At 43.3% G+C, this 13,210-nt stretch overlaps 1 protein-coding gene across 1 annotated transcript in view; it reads left to right on the plus strand.

The window, feature by feature from the left end:
- The window catches only part of ptprdb (protein tyrosine phosphatase receptor type Db), a 91,180-nt gene that overhangs the window by 40,593 nt on the left and 37,377 nt on the right, over positions 1 to 13,210 (plus strand). Inside the window, 7 exon segments of the mRNA XM_054604031.1 lie at positions 5,162 to 5,350; positions 6,658 to 6,666; positions 8,850 to 8,867; positions 10,570 to 10,680; positions 11,745 to 11,756; positions 12,287 to 12,292; positions 12,295 to 12,555. Of these exon segments, the coding sequence (XP_054460006.1) occupies positions 5,162 to 5,350; positions 6,658 to 6,666; positions 8,850 to 8,867; positions 10,570 to 10,680; positions 11,745 to 11,756; positions 12,287 to 12,292; positions 12,295 to 12,555 (606 nt within the window).

Genomic DNA, 13,210 nt, shown 5'->3' on the forward strand with positions numbered 1-13,210 from the left:
TTTTGTTAGTGTTAGCGAGAGTCCATTAATGCAGATGGCGATGTTAGTGTTAGTGGAGTCCATTAGGAGAACATTATGTACCGGTAGTTTTGAAGCTCAAGAGTGTCTTAGTGAGTGAAGGCGCTCAAGTGTGGATAATCACATCGGCCTGCCTTTACAGTACATGCTCGTGGGGAAAGGACCCGCAGCCTATTGTTCTACCATCTTGCCTCTCACTCTTTCCCTCTCGTCTCTCTGAGGGGTAATAACACAGTCTACAGCTTTTCCTCTCCACTCTCCTCTCTCCTCTGTCTCGTCTGTCTGTCTTTTTTTTGTCTCCCAAGTTTCTTCCCTCTTTCGCTCTCCCCCCTTTCCGTCTTTCTTGCTCTCCTCCCTGCGTCTCTCTCTTTCCCTCTCCATATGCTCTTAGGTCCACTACACGGCAACCTCTAAATTATTCACATCAGACCGCTCTTTGCATCTTCTGTTCCGTTCCGCTCCATCCATCCAGAATTTTTCCTGTCTCACACGGTTGTCTTTGTGCTTGTGTGCGCACATCTTTGCTTATGTGTCCCTGCGTCTATTTTTGATTCTTTTTTTCCCTCCCTGACCTCCCTTGATGGAAGCTATCCGCTCGTGTCTAATCTTTATCTTTATCGAGAACGTAACCACTTATGCATGCACACATAGACAAACCACACACGCACGCACGCACACACACACACGCAAATGTATCCTCAATCTAAGACAGTCAGTCTTTATGTAGTGATTAGCCTCTTTCTACTCCTCTGAGGAGTCATTGTGTTGTGGAGGACTAAGAGGCCACCTGGGAGCAGCTAATAGCCCCTGATATACTGTCAGTCCAAATGTCAGTTGGAAAGTACACACCCCCCTCTGCGCACACACAACTACACACAGATTCATGCAACACACACAACTACACACAGATTCATGCAACACACACAGAGTCTTGTCAGTCAGTCAGTCAGTCATGTCTCCTCGTCTCCCTGGCTCTGTAAAGACAAGCTCCAGTGACTGACTGACTGACTGGCTGACTGGCTGACTGTCTGTCAGACAGGAGGGATCCGGTGTTAAGGTCAGCTGGCTTAATTACTGAGGATTAGAAGCGGGCTAATTGAAATCTTGGCTTCCAGTAAACGGTCGTGATTGACAATGGCTGAAATAATAATGAACTGGAGAGCAATTACTCCTCAGGATCCAGTGTACAGTCTGATACTGTATAATTCATGGTTTGGTCAAAGTTGAGTGTGCGTCTGTTTGAATCAATATGAGTCAGTACGTCAGTCCAAAAAGTTACAACTTATTTCCATTCTTAAAGGGACAGTGTATTTAGTGTGGATCTATTGGCAGATATGTAATATAATATTAATAAGAATGTTTATAGCGTTTCATCACTTGAAATTAAGAACCCTTGTGTATTTCTTAGCTTAGTATGAGACGTTCATATATCTTCATTCAGGGCGGGTCTTCTACAGGGAGCTGGCCGCCATGTTTCTACAGTCTTCCAGAATGGACAAACCAAACACTTTCGCCACATAGGGACATTCAGTTTTCACGTCGGCCATTAAAATTGGCCATTTTTTAAATCGACATTAACGGACGGCTATACATTTTGTGTTCTCAAAGTACTTGCTAATATCTTGTACCTTGGCGACAATGAAGTCTGATTGGGCAAAAGATTATGGTAAAAAACTAGGAAAATAAGATCTGTAGATTGTACTATCTGAAATTTGGGAAACCTCTAATAATTACATTACATTACAGTCATTTAGCAGACGCTTTTATCCAAAGCGACTTACAATAAGTGTATTCAACATAGGTATTCAAGAGAACTACTAGTCACCAGAAGTCATAAGTGCATCTCCTTTCTTAAACAAGCATCTTAAAGCATAAACCAGAGCAAAAGTATAGTGCAGAGGCAAATTACTACGAAAACAATAATTGCGGATAAATACGGATACAATAAGTGCTACAAACTACGACGAATAGGATAAGTGCAGTAAACGAATACGAATACAATAAGTGCAACAACTAATACGAATGCAATAAGTGCTACGAGGAAGGCTCAGGGTAGTACTTCTTGAAGAGGTGAGTTTTCAGCCTGCGCCGAAAGTTGGGCATAATAATAATATCCCTCATATGACAATCACATATATTCTCACCTGTCTTCCTATCTTATACATCCAACTATAATAAAGTGGTCGACACAGTTGTATAGGTCTAACTCAACCCCACGGTTTTGCCTTGTACTCACAATGTAGTTATGAGAAAAGACCCTACAAAACAGATGCATGAGATCCAGAAACAAAAACAAACCAGACAAGACTTGAACAAAAATGTAACATCTAAGTATCCAAGAACAACAGCTGCAAGTGTTAATTTCCTTGCATCCATCACAGTTAATCCCGCGGAGTCAGTCATGAATGACAGAAACAGCTTTGTTTGCAGGTGCAGATGTTACACTTCTGACGTAGCAGCCCGCTCACGCTTTAGTTCCCATGATTGTACGACCAGGCCTGACCGGCGCTCTTCCAGATTTGCCGATGACAAACGCAGCGAGCGATGCCTTTTGGCTTTCATTTTTGGGTCTCGCATAAAGAGGACAGTGTTCGCACGGCGGTTTCCCATGATCAGGAGACCGGGGCTTCTCTATGAGCTGTGAAATTATCTGGACCTCTTGCTCGGTGGAAAACGGCGAAGCGGGAGCACGTCCAAATGAAACAGTGGGATGTGTGGAAGGCTCCGTCAACAGGGGGAGTCTAGGGTTACGCATCTGCTCCGACCTCAGGGGGTACTTAACCGATCTACAGCTCGCACACACATGCACACACACCGGAGCAGCTTTGTCCCAAACACACTGTGGTGTTGCTTACACCTGTCCCCCATGATGGATGGTGGAGAGCTGGTTATGTGCCTGTGTTAACATGTGAGTGTGTGTTTGTGTGTGTATCTGCTCATTCAATCACTCCTTAAAAGCCGCTACGCACTTTGTCAGCTTTTAAAATAAAGAGCTTCTGATTTTGCACACAAATGTGTGAGTATGTTCAGTTTTTTTGTGGATTTTCACATCCACAGCTCTTGCTTTTTGTGTGCACCGGGTGTGGTTGTTGCAGGAGAGGGGCAAAGAGAGGCGCATCATCTCGGGGAGTAGCATCCTGACTGTGCGTCCTCAATGATTTGCGTCCCACCCCAGGTAGATGAAATAGAATGCATTATTGCTGCCTACGAGGGGCTGTCTTTGAAGTAAGCGTTTGCATAATGAAAGCGGAGAGAATCAGGATTGCTGTGCTGTCCCCTGTGCTCTCTCTCTCTCTCTTTATCTCTCTCTCCCTTTCTGTCTGCGTTCCCCGTCTCTCGCCCCTTGTTCGCTCTCTATTTTCCTTCCTGTCACTCTTTCTTTGTGTGTCCATTCTGTCTTTCATTTTTTCTGCACTTTTGCCCTCTTTCTCCACCCATCCAGGCAAAACAGAACACCCTGGCGCTCACACAAAACCCCCTTCTGATCTTGTTCTCCTGGTTTATTATGTCCTTGTTTCCATTTGTCAGGGCGTTGCGATTGATTGAAACCAGAGCTGTTAAAAGGCCACACACACACACACACACACACACACACACACACACACACACACACACACACACACACGTGTGTAGCAAAGCAAGTGTCTCACGGCCCGTCGGCTATGGTTCGATGGGCTGGTACCAGAATTAGCATCTGCTTGGCGAGGTTCCGCGCTAGGATTTCCCATTAATGAGGCTTTGTGTAGTTGAGAGGGATGAAGTCACAGGGGATTCTGGGTGATATTTTTTTTCTTATACAATAGACTGCCTTCTACATCAAAAACAAACACATGCAAGGATGCCTAGCTCATCGGTCCGCCTTCACCATCTCTGTCTTTATCCACCTTATTATGGGTGACTCACGACGCTGACATTCTACCTCCCATTTTCAAAGTGCAGCCTTGAACAAAGTACAGAATTTGTTTTTTAAAACTGATCCGCTCCGAACCCATTTCATTCCACGAGTGAATACAGTATGCTCTCAGTTCAGATGTCTTTGATCCCCCGCCTCCTCGAAGCATTGTCCCCGCCTCTCCCTCAAATCTCCCACTTCAGCTGAATGAATTTAGCCCAACGCCCTTTGATTTCCCTTCATCACCGCCGCGCGACTCCTCGTTCTTCATTTTAATTGCCTCTGATGTCGGTGAATTCGTATTTGATTTACCGTCTAAAAAAAAAGTTGTGCCGGGGTCCCAGCGGAGGCGTCTTTATTTGACTCGCTTGTTTGAATCATCCTAAGGGGTGAGCTTCCCCGAGAAGGTTGTGTGCATCAGACTGAGCGGGACAAAACGTGTGGCTCAGCTGCTACTGACTCCCAGCGGAATAGAGCATTTGATTTTCAATTGATTCGCATTTGAGAGGCGATCGCCCAAAGCTTTTTGTGAAACAGTTTGTCAGGTGGAATGAAATGTTACTTATCCGGCTGACCTCACTGTTGTGTCCGCATTCTCGCCTCCAGGCCAATTTCGAAAAGTATTATGACTCGAAATTTAATCAAAACTTGATTCTTGCATTTGACTCTAACCTGTTTCAGTTAAAATCCTCTTCACGCTGGACTACTGACTCAACCTGCTAGGTGTCAATCCAGGGCTGAAGCAGTGCCTCTGCCAGTGCGATACCTTGTGTTTTGTCTTGTTTTGAATGTCGACCATCTGCTTTAAGTGCGTCTCAAATGCACGACTTAAATAAAATGAATGCTTTGACTTTTTAGGGCATGTTTTTATTCCATTTCTTGCTCGAGAGTTCGGTGAGAGGACTGATACCAATCTCATATCTATCTGTTCAATACCAATCGCTACAACCGACAGTCCGTTAGCTTAGCTTAGCGTAAGAGAAAGTGTGGAAACAGTAAATCTGGCTGTCTAAAAGTAACAAAATTTAAATGTTTCTAAACTGCTGCTTCCAAAATGTTCATATCAAGCATCAAGCAACCATGCAAAGTTGACCTAACCCACTAACAAAACAAAACAAAGCCTTAACGTTGACCAGCATCAATATACACTGTAACATTATACACTTGTATACATTGTGAATTAATCCATTTTATTAACCCATTTTGCAATGTTCAGCAGCCCTGTTTGACTGATGCGTTTGATCTCTCTAGAGGACCAGCTGCCCTCGGGCTTCCCCACCATAGACATGGGCCCCCAGCTCAAAGTGGTGGAGCGTTCCCGGACAGCCACTATGCTCTGCGCTGCTAGCGGCAACCCTGACCCAGAAATTACCTGGTTCAAGGATTTCCTGCCAGTCAACACGTCCAATAACAACGGACGAATCAAGCAGCTCCGCTCAGGTAACCAACGCTTTTTATCCCTCCATTCTTTTCCCTTCCCCTAAACCCCAAGCTTTTAATTCCACGTTACAGATGTTTTTTTTTCCTTCCCACTTTGATTTTATCCCTCTTTCAATGTCCGACCCTTCTTTATCCCCCCCAACCCATTTTTTTATTTTCTGTTCCCACAAAGCGTCTGTTATTCTTGCCCTCGTTCACCCCTTTTCTTATTGCTGTTCCGCACTCCTCCTGCCGTGGTTTCTGGCTGTGTTTTCTCTGCCGCTGTGGTATGACTTGACTGTGTGTGTGGTTGCCAACTTTTTCTGAAACTCTTCAAAGCCTTTAAACAGTGAACTTTCCAACGTTTCTCCGCTTCTCTCCAAACTCTCTGAGGTCTTCCCATGCAAATCACCATCACGAAAGGGTTTAACATCTCACTTAGTTAGAACGTTTCGAAACAATTGTAACAACATGTCTCTAGTGGTAACAGTTTTCTCTACTGACAGAATTCGCAAGTTAAACCCAGGTGATGGTGGCGTGCACTGAGGGAATGTCCTCTCAAAGATGGCTCACTGCTGTGACTAAACGAACAAATAACCTTTTGTTGTTCCTTATTTCATGGATAGTGCGTCTTGCGTGGGTGTGAAATTGACTCACGGATGTCGCATCCAGGCTTTTTGAGAAAATAAATTGACGTAAATGTATTAAATTCAAAGATTGCTCAGAAAAACACTATAAATATTTCTCAGTCAAGCCACTCTATCCATCTCAATCAGCTTTTCGATAGCCACAGTAGTGTGTAAAAAGCCCAACTTAGCAACGTCCCCCTTCCTTTCTTAGTCCTCCTCCTGCTTCCAGGGACTAACTCTGGACCCCAAATCCCTCTCTTGTGATTGGACACCCAACTCTCTGGCTTCCTTTTTGAAAACAACCTCTTTGCTTCTGGCCCAATTGGTTTTTTTTGTGTGTTTTTTTTAATTCTCTGGCTAAACCCTAAACACCCTGTTCAGACTCCCTTTTTTATCTTTATTTTAACAAAACAATATATATATATATTTATATTTAATTTTAGGGTATACACAATTGTTGAAGCTTTAAATGTCAAATATCTGTTTCTTCTAGAGAATGATTACAAGAATCTTTTACAATTCTTTAAAGCACAAAGTTCTGTTTAGATAATCAATATTCATGACTTTTATTTTTTTGGGGGGAGATCCAGTGCTTTTTCAAGGTGTTTCTACTAAGTCAACTCCTCTGTGTAACCAATGGTCCGATTGTAATGCCATGTCTATGCTGTTTCTTTTCTCTTTGTATCTTTTTAACCACAGAGTCCTTTGGTAAGTGCTTCTGTTCCGAGGCCCACACCCTCACTGTCCACTCTTCTCTGTACTGTTCACTAAATGCTGCTACTCTTCCTGCTGCTGCTCACCTTTTACAATGTTGAGTTGTTATTAAAATGCATGGCATGCATTTTACTAACAGTCACACACAAAGATAATATAAGGCACAGATGCACACACACAGAAGTCTGCAGACACTCATACAAAATTTTGGTTGAAACATATCAACACATATGTCTAAATATATATCATATATTCATACATGTATATATACTCACACATATCTCTGTCACCCTAGAGGTAGCTGGTCTCACCCTCACCTGTGCACCCACAGCCTTCCCACACCCAAAATAATTACAAATAACTCTCTCCTCACACTCACCTATTTACTTTTCCACTTACTCGATTATTCTCCCCCCCCTCACTTGCTCACTTGCTCACTCACTCTGTCATCCACTCACCCACTTACTATCCCCTGCCCTGCTGCATAGAGTTACCAGTCAATAAGCCATCAGCTCCCAGATGGCTGTTGGGTAGAAGGCCTCTGGTGGAGCCGCCCTAAGGCAATCAATGGAGACCAGGTCTTCAGACTCCTAGACGTTGACAGTGTAGTGTAGCTAAACATTGTTAGTACTGCTCAGAGGTAGAGAATGGATACATGCAGTTTTTAATAATCACCATAATAGAGACAGACAAGTAAAGTAGTTAAAGAAAAATCCGCCCTTCAGGACAGTTTTACCGTTATATAAATCACTTTTTGACACTGGCAACAGCTTCTCAAATGTATGTCCTTTTTTTTTTTTACCATTGTAAACTGTTAGGGTATGTGACTCTTGGTTGTACAAAACAGGCAAATTTGAAGATGTCACCTTAGGTTCTGGGGCATTAAATGATCGGCATTTTTTTTCTGACATTTATTGGCAAAGATATTTATGTTTGATTAACCAAAAACTAACCCTCGGATCACTCAGCAATGAAAATCATTGTAAGTTACAGCCCTGCCTTAACATCTCTTACGGTGGATTTACACCAAATCTGTTGACGTACGTGAAGTGGACGGATCATATACATGTTCTATGGAGCACAAGGGAACCGGACGCACGTTGCATGCTTGATACGATACAACGAGTTGATCGACCAATCGCTTATCAACATTTGCATAATCAATCAGTCAGCTTTATGCAAATGAAGTCTGTCCATCGCAAGACAGTATGCTCCTGAAACTCAGATCAAACAGTCAAACTGTTAAAAAGGAATCAATATTCTGTTGCCGCATTACTTATTTTACATCCTAAAATGTTGAAGTACATTGAGAAAGTTTGCAAAGCGGACTGTTAGGGGTTTCGTCGCGTCTTTTCGCCTTGTTGGCCGGATCTCCACCATAAGTGGCCGCATTGCATCCTGGTCTGCCGAAGTCAGCTCTTGCCTCTTTTTTTTTTCACGCGGGAATCCTCGCAGTGCGTTATCGAGTCCACAAACACACCCTTGCTCTTTTGATTCCGAGGGGGCCGAGACATCAACTTGACATTTTACTGCTGGTGTTTTTTAGATTGTTGAAAATGTCCCTGCTGTCAGACTCGGTTTGTAACTGGAAGGAACACCAGACAATAAAAATCTATCTAAGTGCAGTGTAGGGACAGTGACATGTATTTGCAGAGTTTAAGTATTGGAGGGTGGATTTTTCTTTTAGACACTAAATATATTTACACACCATGTCACTGGCAGGATTACACCTGGTGCTGAGGTTAAGCCTCAGGGAAGTGAAGTGCACTTAGAGTCCCAGTCCACCTCTTATAGACCCATAGACGAGTGCAGTGCAGACACCACCCCCCACTCCTACAGCCACATCTGCCCCTGCTGCAAGTCAATGAAGTCAAATCAATAACCCATCTCCTTATAGCTCTGTCACTCTGTCTATCTAGTTTCTGTCTCTCCTCTCAGGCTTACTCTGTCTTTATTTATTCTGTCTTTTTCTTTTATGCCTCTCTCTATCTACTTCCTCTCGCTCACTCTTCAGGATCTATATTTTGAGTCTTCCTCTCTAATTTTGATTCTTCTCCTCTCCAAGTTACCTCCCCATCCCAGTCCCTCCCTCCCTGACGCCCACTTCCTCTCCCGTTGGTACTAACACTTTCTTCTTCTTCTCCTTCTCTAATCTCGTGCATTCATTGCCCACTCAGGTGGCACGCCCATACGAGGTAAGACTGCTGGGAGGACCAACATGACACAGTGGGCTGATTCCTTTCCAAACCCCTCGTTTCCTACTTGTCTCGCGGATCTGAAAAAAAAAAAAAAAAAGCAGCTCTGGGTGGATTAATCAATACACGTTTAGTCCAAAAGACTCCCATATTGGCGATACTCATCCAGCTGCTTCAGATCAGATCTGCAGTAGGTGCAAGAGGGGGGAATTGGAATTGAGCAAGCAATTCATTATACTATGACTTTTTAATCACCTCCCCTCTTCTCATTGCTCACCCTCTCTTCATCCGTTCATCTTTCCATCTCAGCCTCAACGTTACAACACACAAATCCATCGCTTCCCTCCTCGCCATGTTGTGGTCTCTCTTTTGTATTCAGTTTAACATCATTTCGCTTTTTTACATCTCGACGTTTCCAGTCTAAAGCATGACTTGTTTAGAATATTGAATTATTTCTTGGTCACTTAGTTTGAGGTGGCAAAGCATATTATCGCTTTTGCCTGAGTCTGCTTTTTTAGATTTTTTTGTGTTGTCTTATTTTTCCGAATTCTTATTTTCTTTTTTTTTTTACGTGGGAGGGTCTTAACCTAAGCTTGACCCGGCCTCTCCTTTCTACCTTGTCTATATTCGACCAATCAAACGTCCCAGTTTTGTTTTCCCTCCCAGCTGTTAGTTCGCTCAACCTGAAAAGTCCAGATGGCGAAGACTCAGACACACATGCAGACATTAGTGTGCTCACGCAAACATACACACAAACGTACACACACACACATTTCTTCATGATTTTTTAACCATTACTTTCTCTTTTCTCTCTCATTACCGATAAAAAGCCCCAAACAACCACTTTTTTGATAAAGTTTTTACTGGGCGCTTTTTTGCCTTACCACACCATCTTTAAAAAAACAAACTCTGGTTGACTTTTTTGACCGTTTTTCTATTTTCAGGGAGAGAGAAAGCATCGGCCCCTTCCCAAGGCTTCCCGTATGTCGTTCCTTTTTTTTTTTTTTTTTTTTTTATAAATCTGTGGCCTTTTAATGGAGGTCGTTTAATGTCTGTGCCTCCTTATTGGGTGTGTTTTTTAAAATGACATCACACTCCTGATCCCACTGGTGGATCTGTAAGGGTTGGGGATATCTTGTCACATTTTATCCTTGACAACTGAAACATGACTTGCTCCCTAATATAACTGCATCTTAATTTTCAGCAAAGGATTAGAACACAAACAAATACCATATTGGTGACTGGACCGCTCCACGTTTTGGTTGCTTGGTTGATTTGTTTCTGCCTTGCATGAAGACTACATTCTCCGTTTTTTCTAGGCTTTGTATCAGTGCTTTTTTTCTTATATTTTTTTTTACATTTTGTTTCCTCTAAATCAGGAAGCTGACCCCTTGTTTTGGGCAGATTCTTGCTGACAGTGGTAGAAACTTGGTAATGTTTCCCAATAGATTTGGTCTCCTTTTTTTTTTTTCCCTTTTTTCAGCTTGTTTTCGCTGAAAACTCCCTCCGATTCATTTACACTTTGTGCAGTTCTTACCATTTCTATGTTGGTGTATTTATGGACTATACCCAATTATCTGATATCCTTCACCGTGGTGTAATTACTGTTTCTTCCTTGCTATCCTTCTGTGCGACTCTCTCTCTCTCTCTATCTCTCTCTCTCTATCTCCTACTCTTCCTCTCCATCCCTCCATCCATCCAGGTGCCCTCCAGATAGAGATGAGCGAGGAGTCAGACCAGGGGAAGTATGAGTGTGTCGCCACCAACAGCGATGGGACACGCTATTCCACTCCAGCCAACCTCTATGTCAGAGGTAAGAGGGGGATAAAAACACTGCATGCTAGTCGAATTAGAGCACTTATATTTAAGGATCCCATTGATGTGCAGATTGGGACATTTATTCTTAGACGATATATTTATGATACAGTTGTCGTCTGCTAGGAATGTGCGTTTTATGATATTAATGTGATAATGGTGCCGTTAAACCTCCCGTGTTATATTATTCTGAGCTGCAGAGCCATAAAAACGGGGCAATTTTTTATTTATTTTTTTAAAGAGAGAGTTCCTTCACATCAGCTGAGGCCGGACAGAATGTTTCACTCCGGCTATTAATCTCTCTGCCCTCCCTCCTTAGCCTTTAGACCTTTGGAGGAAAAAAACTAAACAAATCATTGTCTGGTTAAGACTTGGTGTTTCTCCCCCAAATCTGACAGGCATCTCACCTCCTCGGGCACTGTCTCTTTCAACACACACACACACACACACACACGCATTCCCATCGAATGTTTGAATCTCAGAGAGACATTTTGATTCCCGTGGCCTTTTGCTCTGTTTTCTGCCCACCCCTGAAATATAAATGAATTAAATAAAGGCTTTAAACAGTGTAGCATGCTTTTTCTGACTCCCAACATTGCTCCCGGGGGGTTACAAAACAAACACACAACTGGACACATGCACAGAAACGCACACATTTATGCTACCCTAAAAGGAAGACACATAAACACACGTGCACGGCAGCACACACACACACACACACACACACACACACACACACACACACACACACACACACACACACACACACACACACACACACACAGGGCAGTGCGGAGGCAGTGATGTGCGCCTAACAGCGCTCGCAGGGCCGGTGAAATCCTGCAGAGCTGCTCAGTGAGTGTCTGACAGGCGGTCCGTGGAGACAGCCGGCTGTGGTTTGCCGCCTTAAACAGCAAAGGCTTTCACAAGCCTTCTATGGACTCGCTGTGTTTTTTTCTCTCTCTTTGCTCTCCTCACATTTCTGTCTTCCTTTTTCTCTTTCTCTCCTCCTCCTCCTCCTCCTCCTCCTCCTCCTCCCGCTGTCCTCCCTCCCCTCTGCAGAGCTGCGAGAAGGTTGGTACAGTAACGACTGTGTGGCTACTTTTGAGTCTCTCCCCAGTACTTCCTTGTCTTCCATTTAACTGCCGTTTGTGTTTGTGTGTCTCGGCTGTTTTTTTTATGTGTGTTGCTGAAGGTTTTAAACCCTGCCTGTACAGTTTGCTCCTCTGTACCGTGCGTTCCTCTTTGACTCTTTTAAACCCCCCCCCACCCCTGTGAGTGCATGTGTGTTGTTTTTTTTGTGTGAGTATCTTTTGTGTCTCAGTTCATGAAATATTTAATGGAGCACACCTAAAAACGCCATGAATAAAACATTTTAATATCACATGCGCCCTAGTGGTGATGTTCCACACTGTTGGAATGCTTGCAGTTTTTTTTTTTGTTTTTTTTTAATGCCATAAAACTTAATCTTCAGAGCACATGGATTTTTTTTTAATCCATCAGAGGATGTATAGACACTGATTGTTATGCACTGTTCTGCACTGCAGAATTACTAACCCCCCCTCTCCTCCCTGCCTCCCTGCTTCCATCGCTGTCCGGTCCAGTGCGCCGCGTCCCCCTCGCTTCTCCATCCCCCCAGCAGACAGCGAGATCATGCCGGGGGGGAACGTCAACATCACCTGCGTCGCCGTCGGCTCCCCGATGCCGTACGTGAAGTGGATGCTGGGGGCAGAGGACCTGACGCCCGAGGACGACATGCCCATCGGCCGCAACGTCCTGGAGCTGACGGACGTGCGCCAGTCCAGCAATTACACCTGCGTCGCCATGTCGACGCTCGGCGTGATCGAGGCGGTGGCGCAGATTATAGTGAAAGGTGGGTTTGTCGTGCTGGGTGAGTGATGAGGCTTAGAGGTGAGGGCGGAAGGGGAATGTGAACAAGAGAGGAAGGGATGGTTTGACCTTGCCTCCAGTGAGACTTTTTTTTTTTTTTTTTTTTTTTTTTTTTTTTAAGAGCAGAGTATTTTTTAAGAAGACCAAACCCCAAGGTGGCCTTCTGTCTTCTATCTCTGAGCACTTTATGTGAAGCACGGAGGAGAACATTTCCATCACAAAAGAAATGTTAAATAAGACTAGTTGTTATGAATACATAACAAGGTGGTGTTATATAGTGATATATGAATAAATCAACTTTGTACTGATTTCTGAGAAATGTTTAGAATCAGAAGAGGAAAAGGAAAGACTGGTTTATTTGAGGTTAATTACATGAGTTTCACGTTGGGAAAATAAGTTTTTCTCTGTCAATAGTCTGTATTTTATTAAACTTTTCAATATAAAGGGGGTTTAATTTGGATTAACATGTGGATCAACTGAGTATATTTGTTTAGTCCGATTAAATTCATATTTTTTGTCCAATTCTTGTTATTGTTTCTAGAGATTATGTTCATTGTTTAATTCAGGATATTGAGCAAGTCTCGTCGTTTAAAAGTTTTAACCAACAGAAGTGGATTTTCTTTTTTCATTAGTACAGA

Source organism: Anoplopoma fimbria, chromosome 9, assembly GCF_027596085.1.
Source record: "Anoplopoma fimbria isolate UVic2021 breed Golden Eagle Sablefish chromosome 9, Afim_UVic_2022, whole genome shotgun sequence".
NCBI classification, from domain to species: Eukaryota; Metazoa; Chordata; class Actinopteri; order Perciformes; family Anoplopomatidae; genus Anoplopoma; species Anoplopoma fimbria.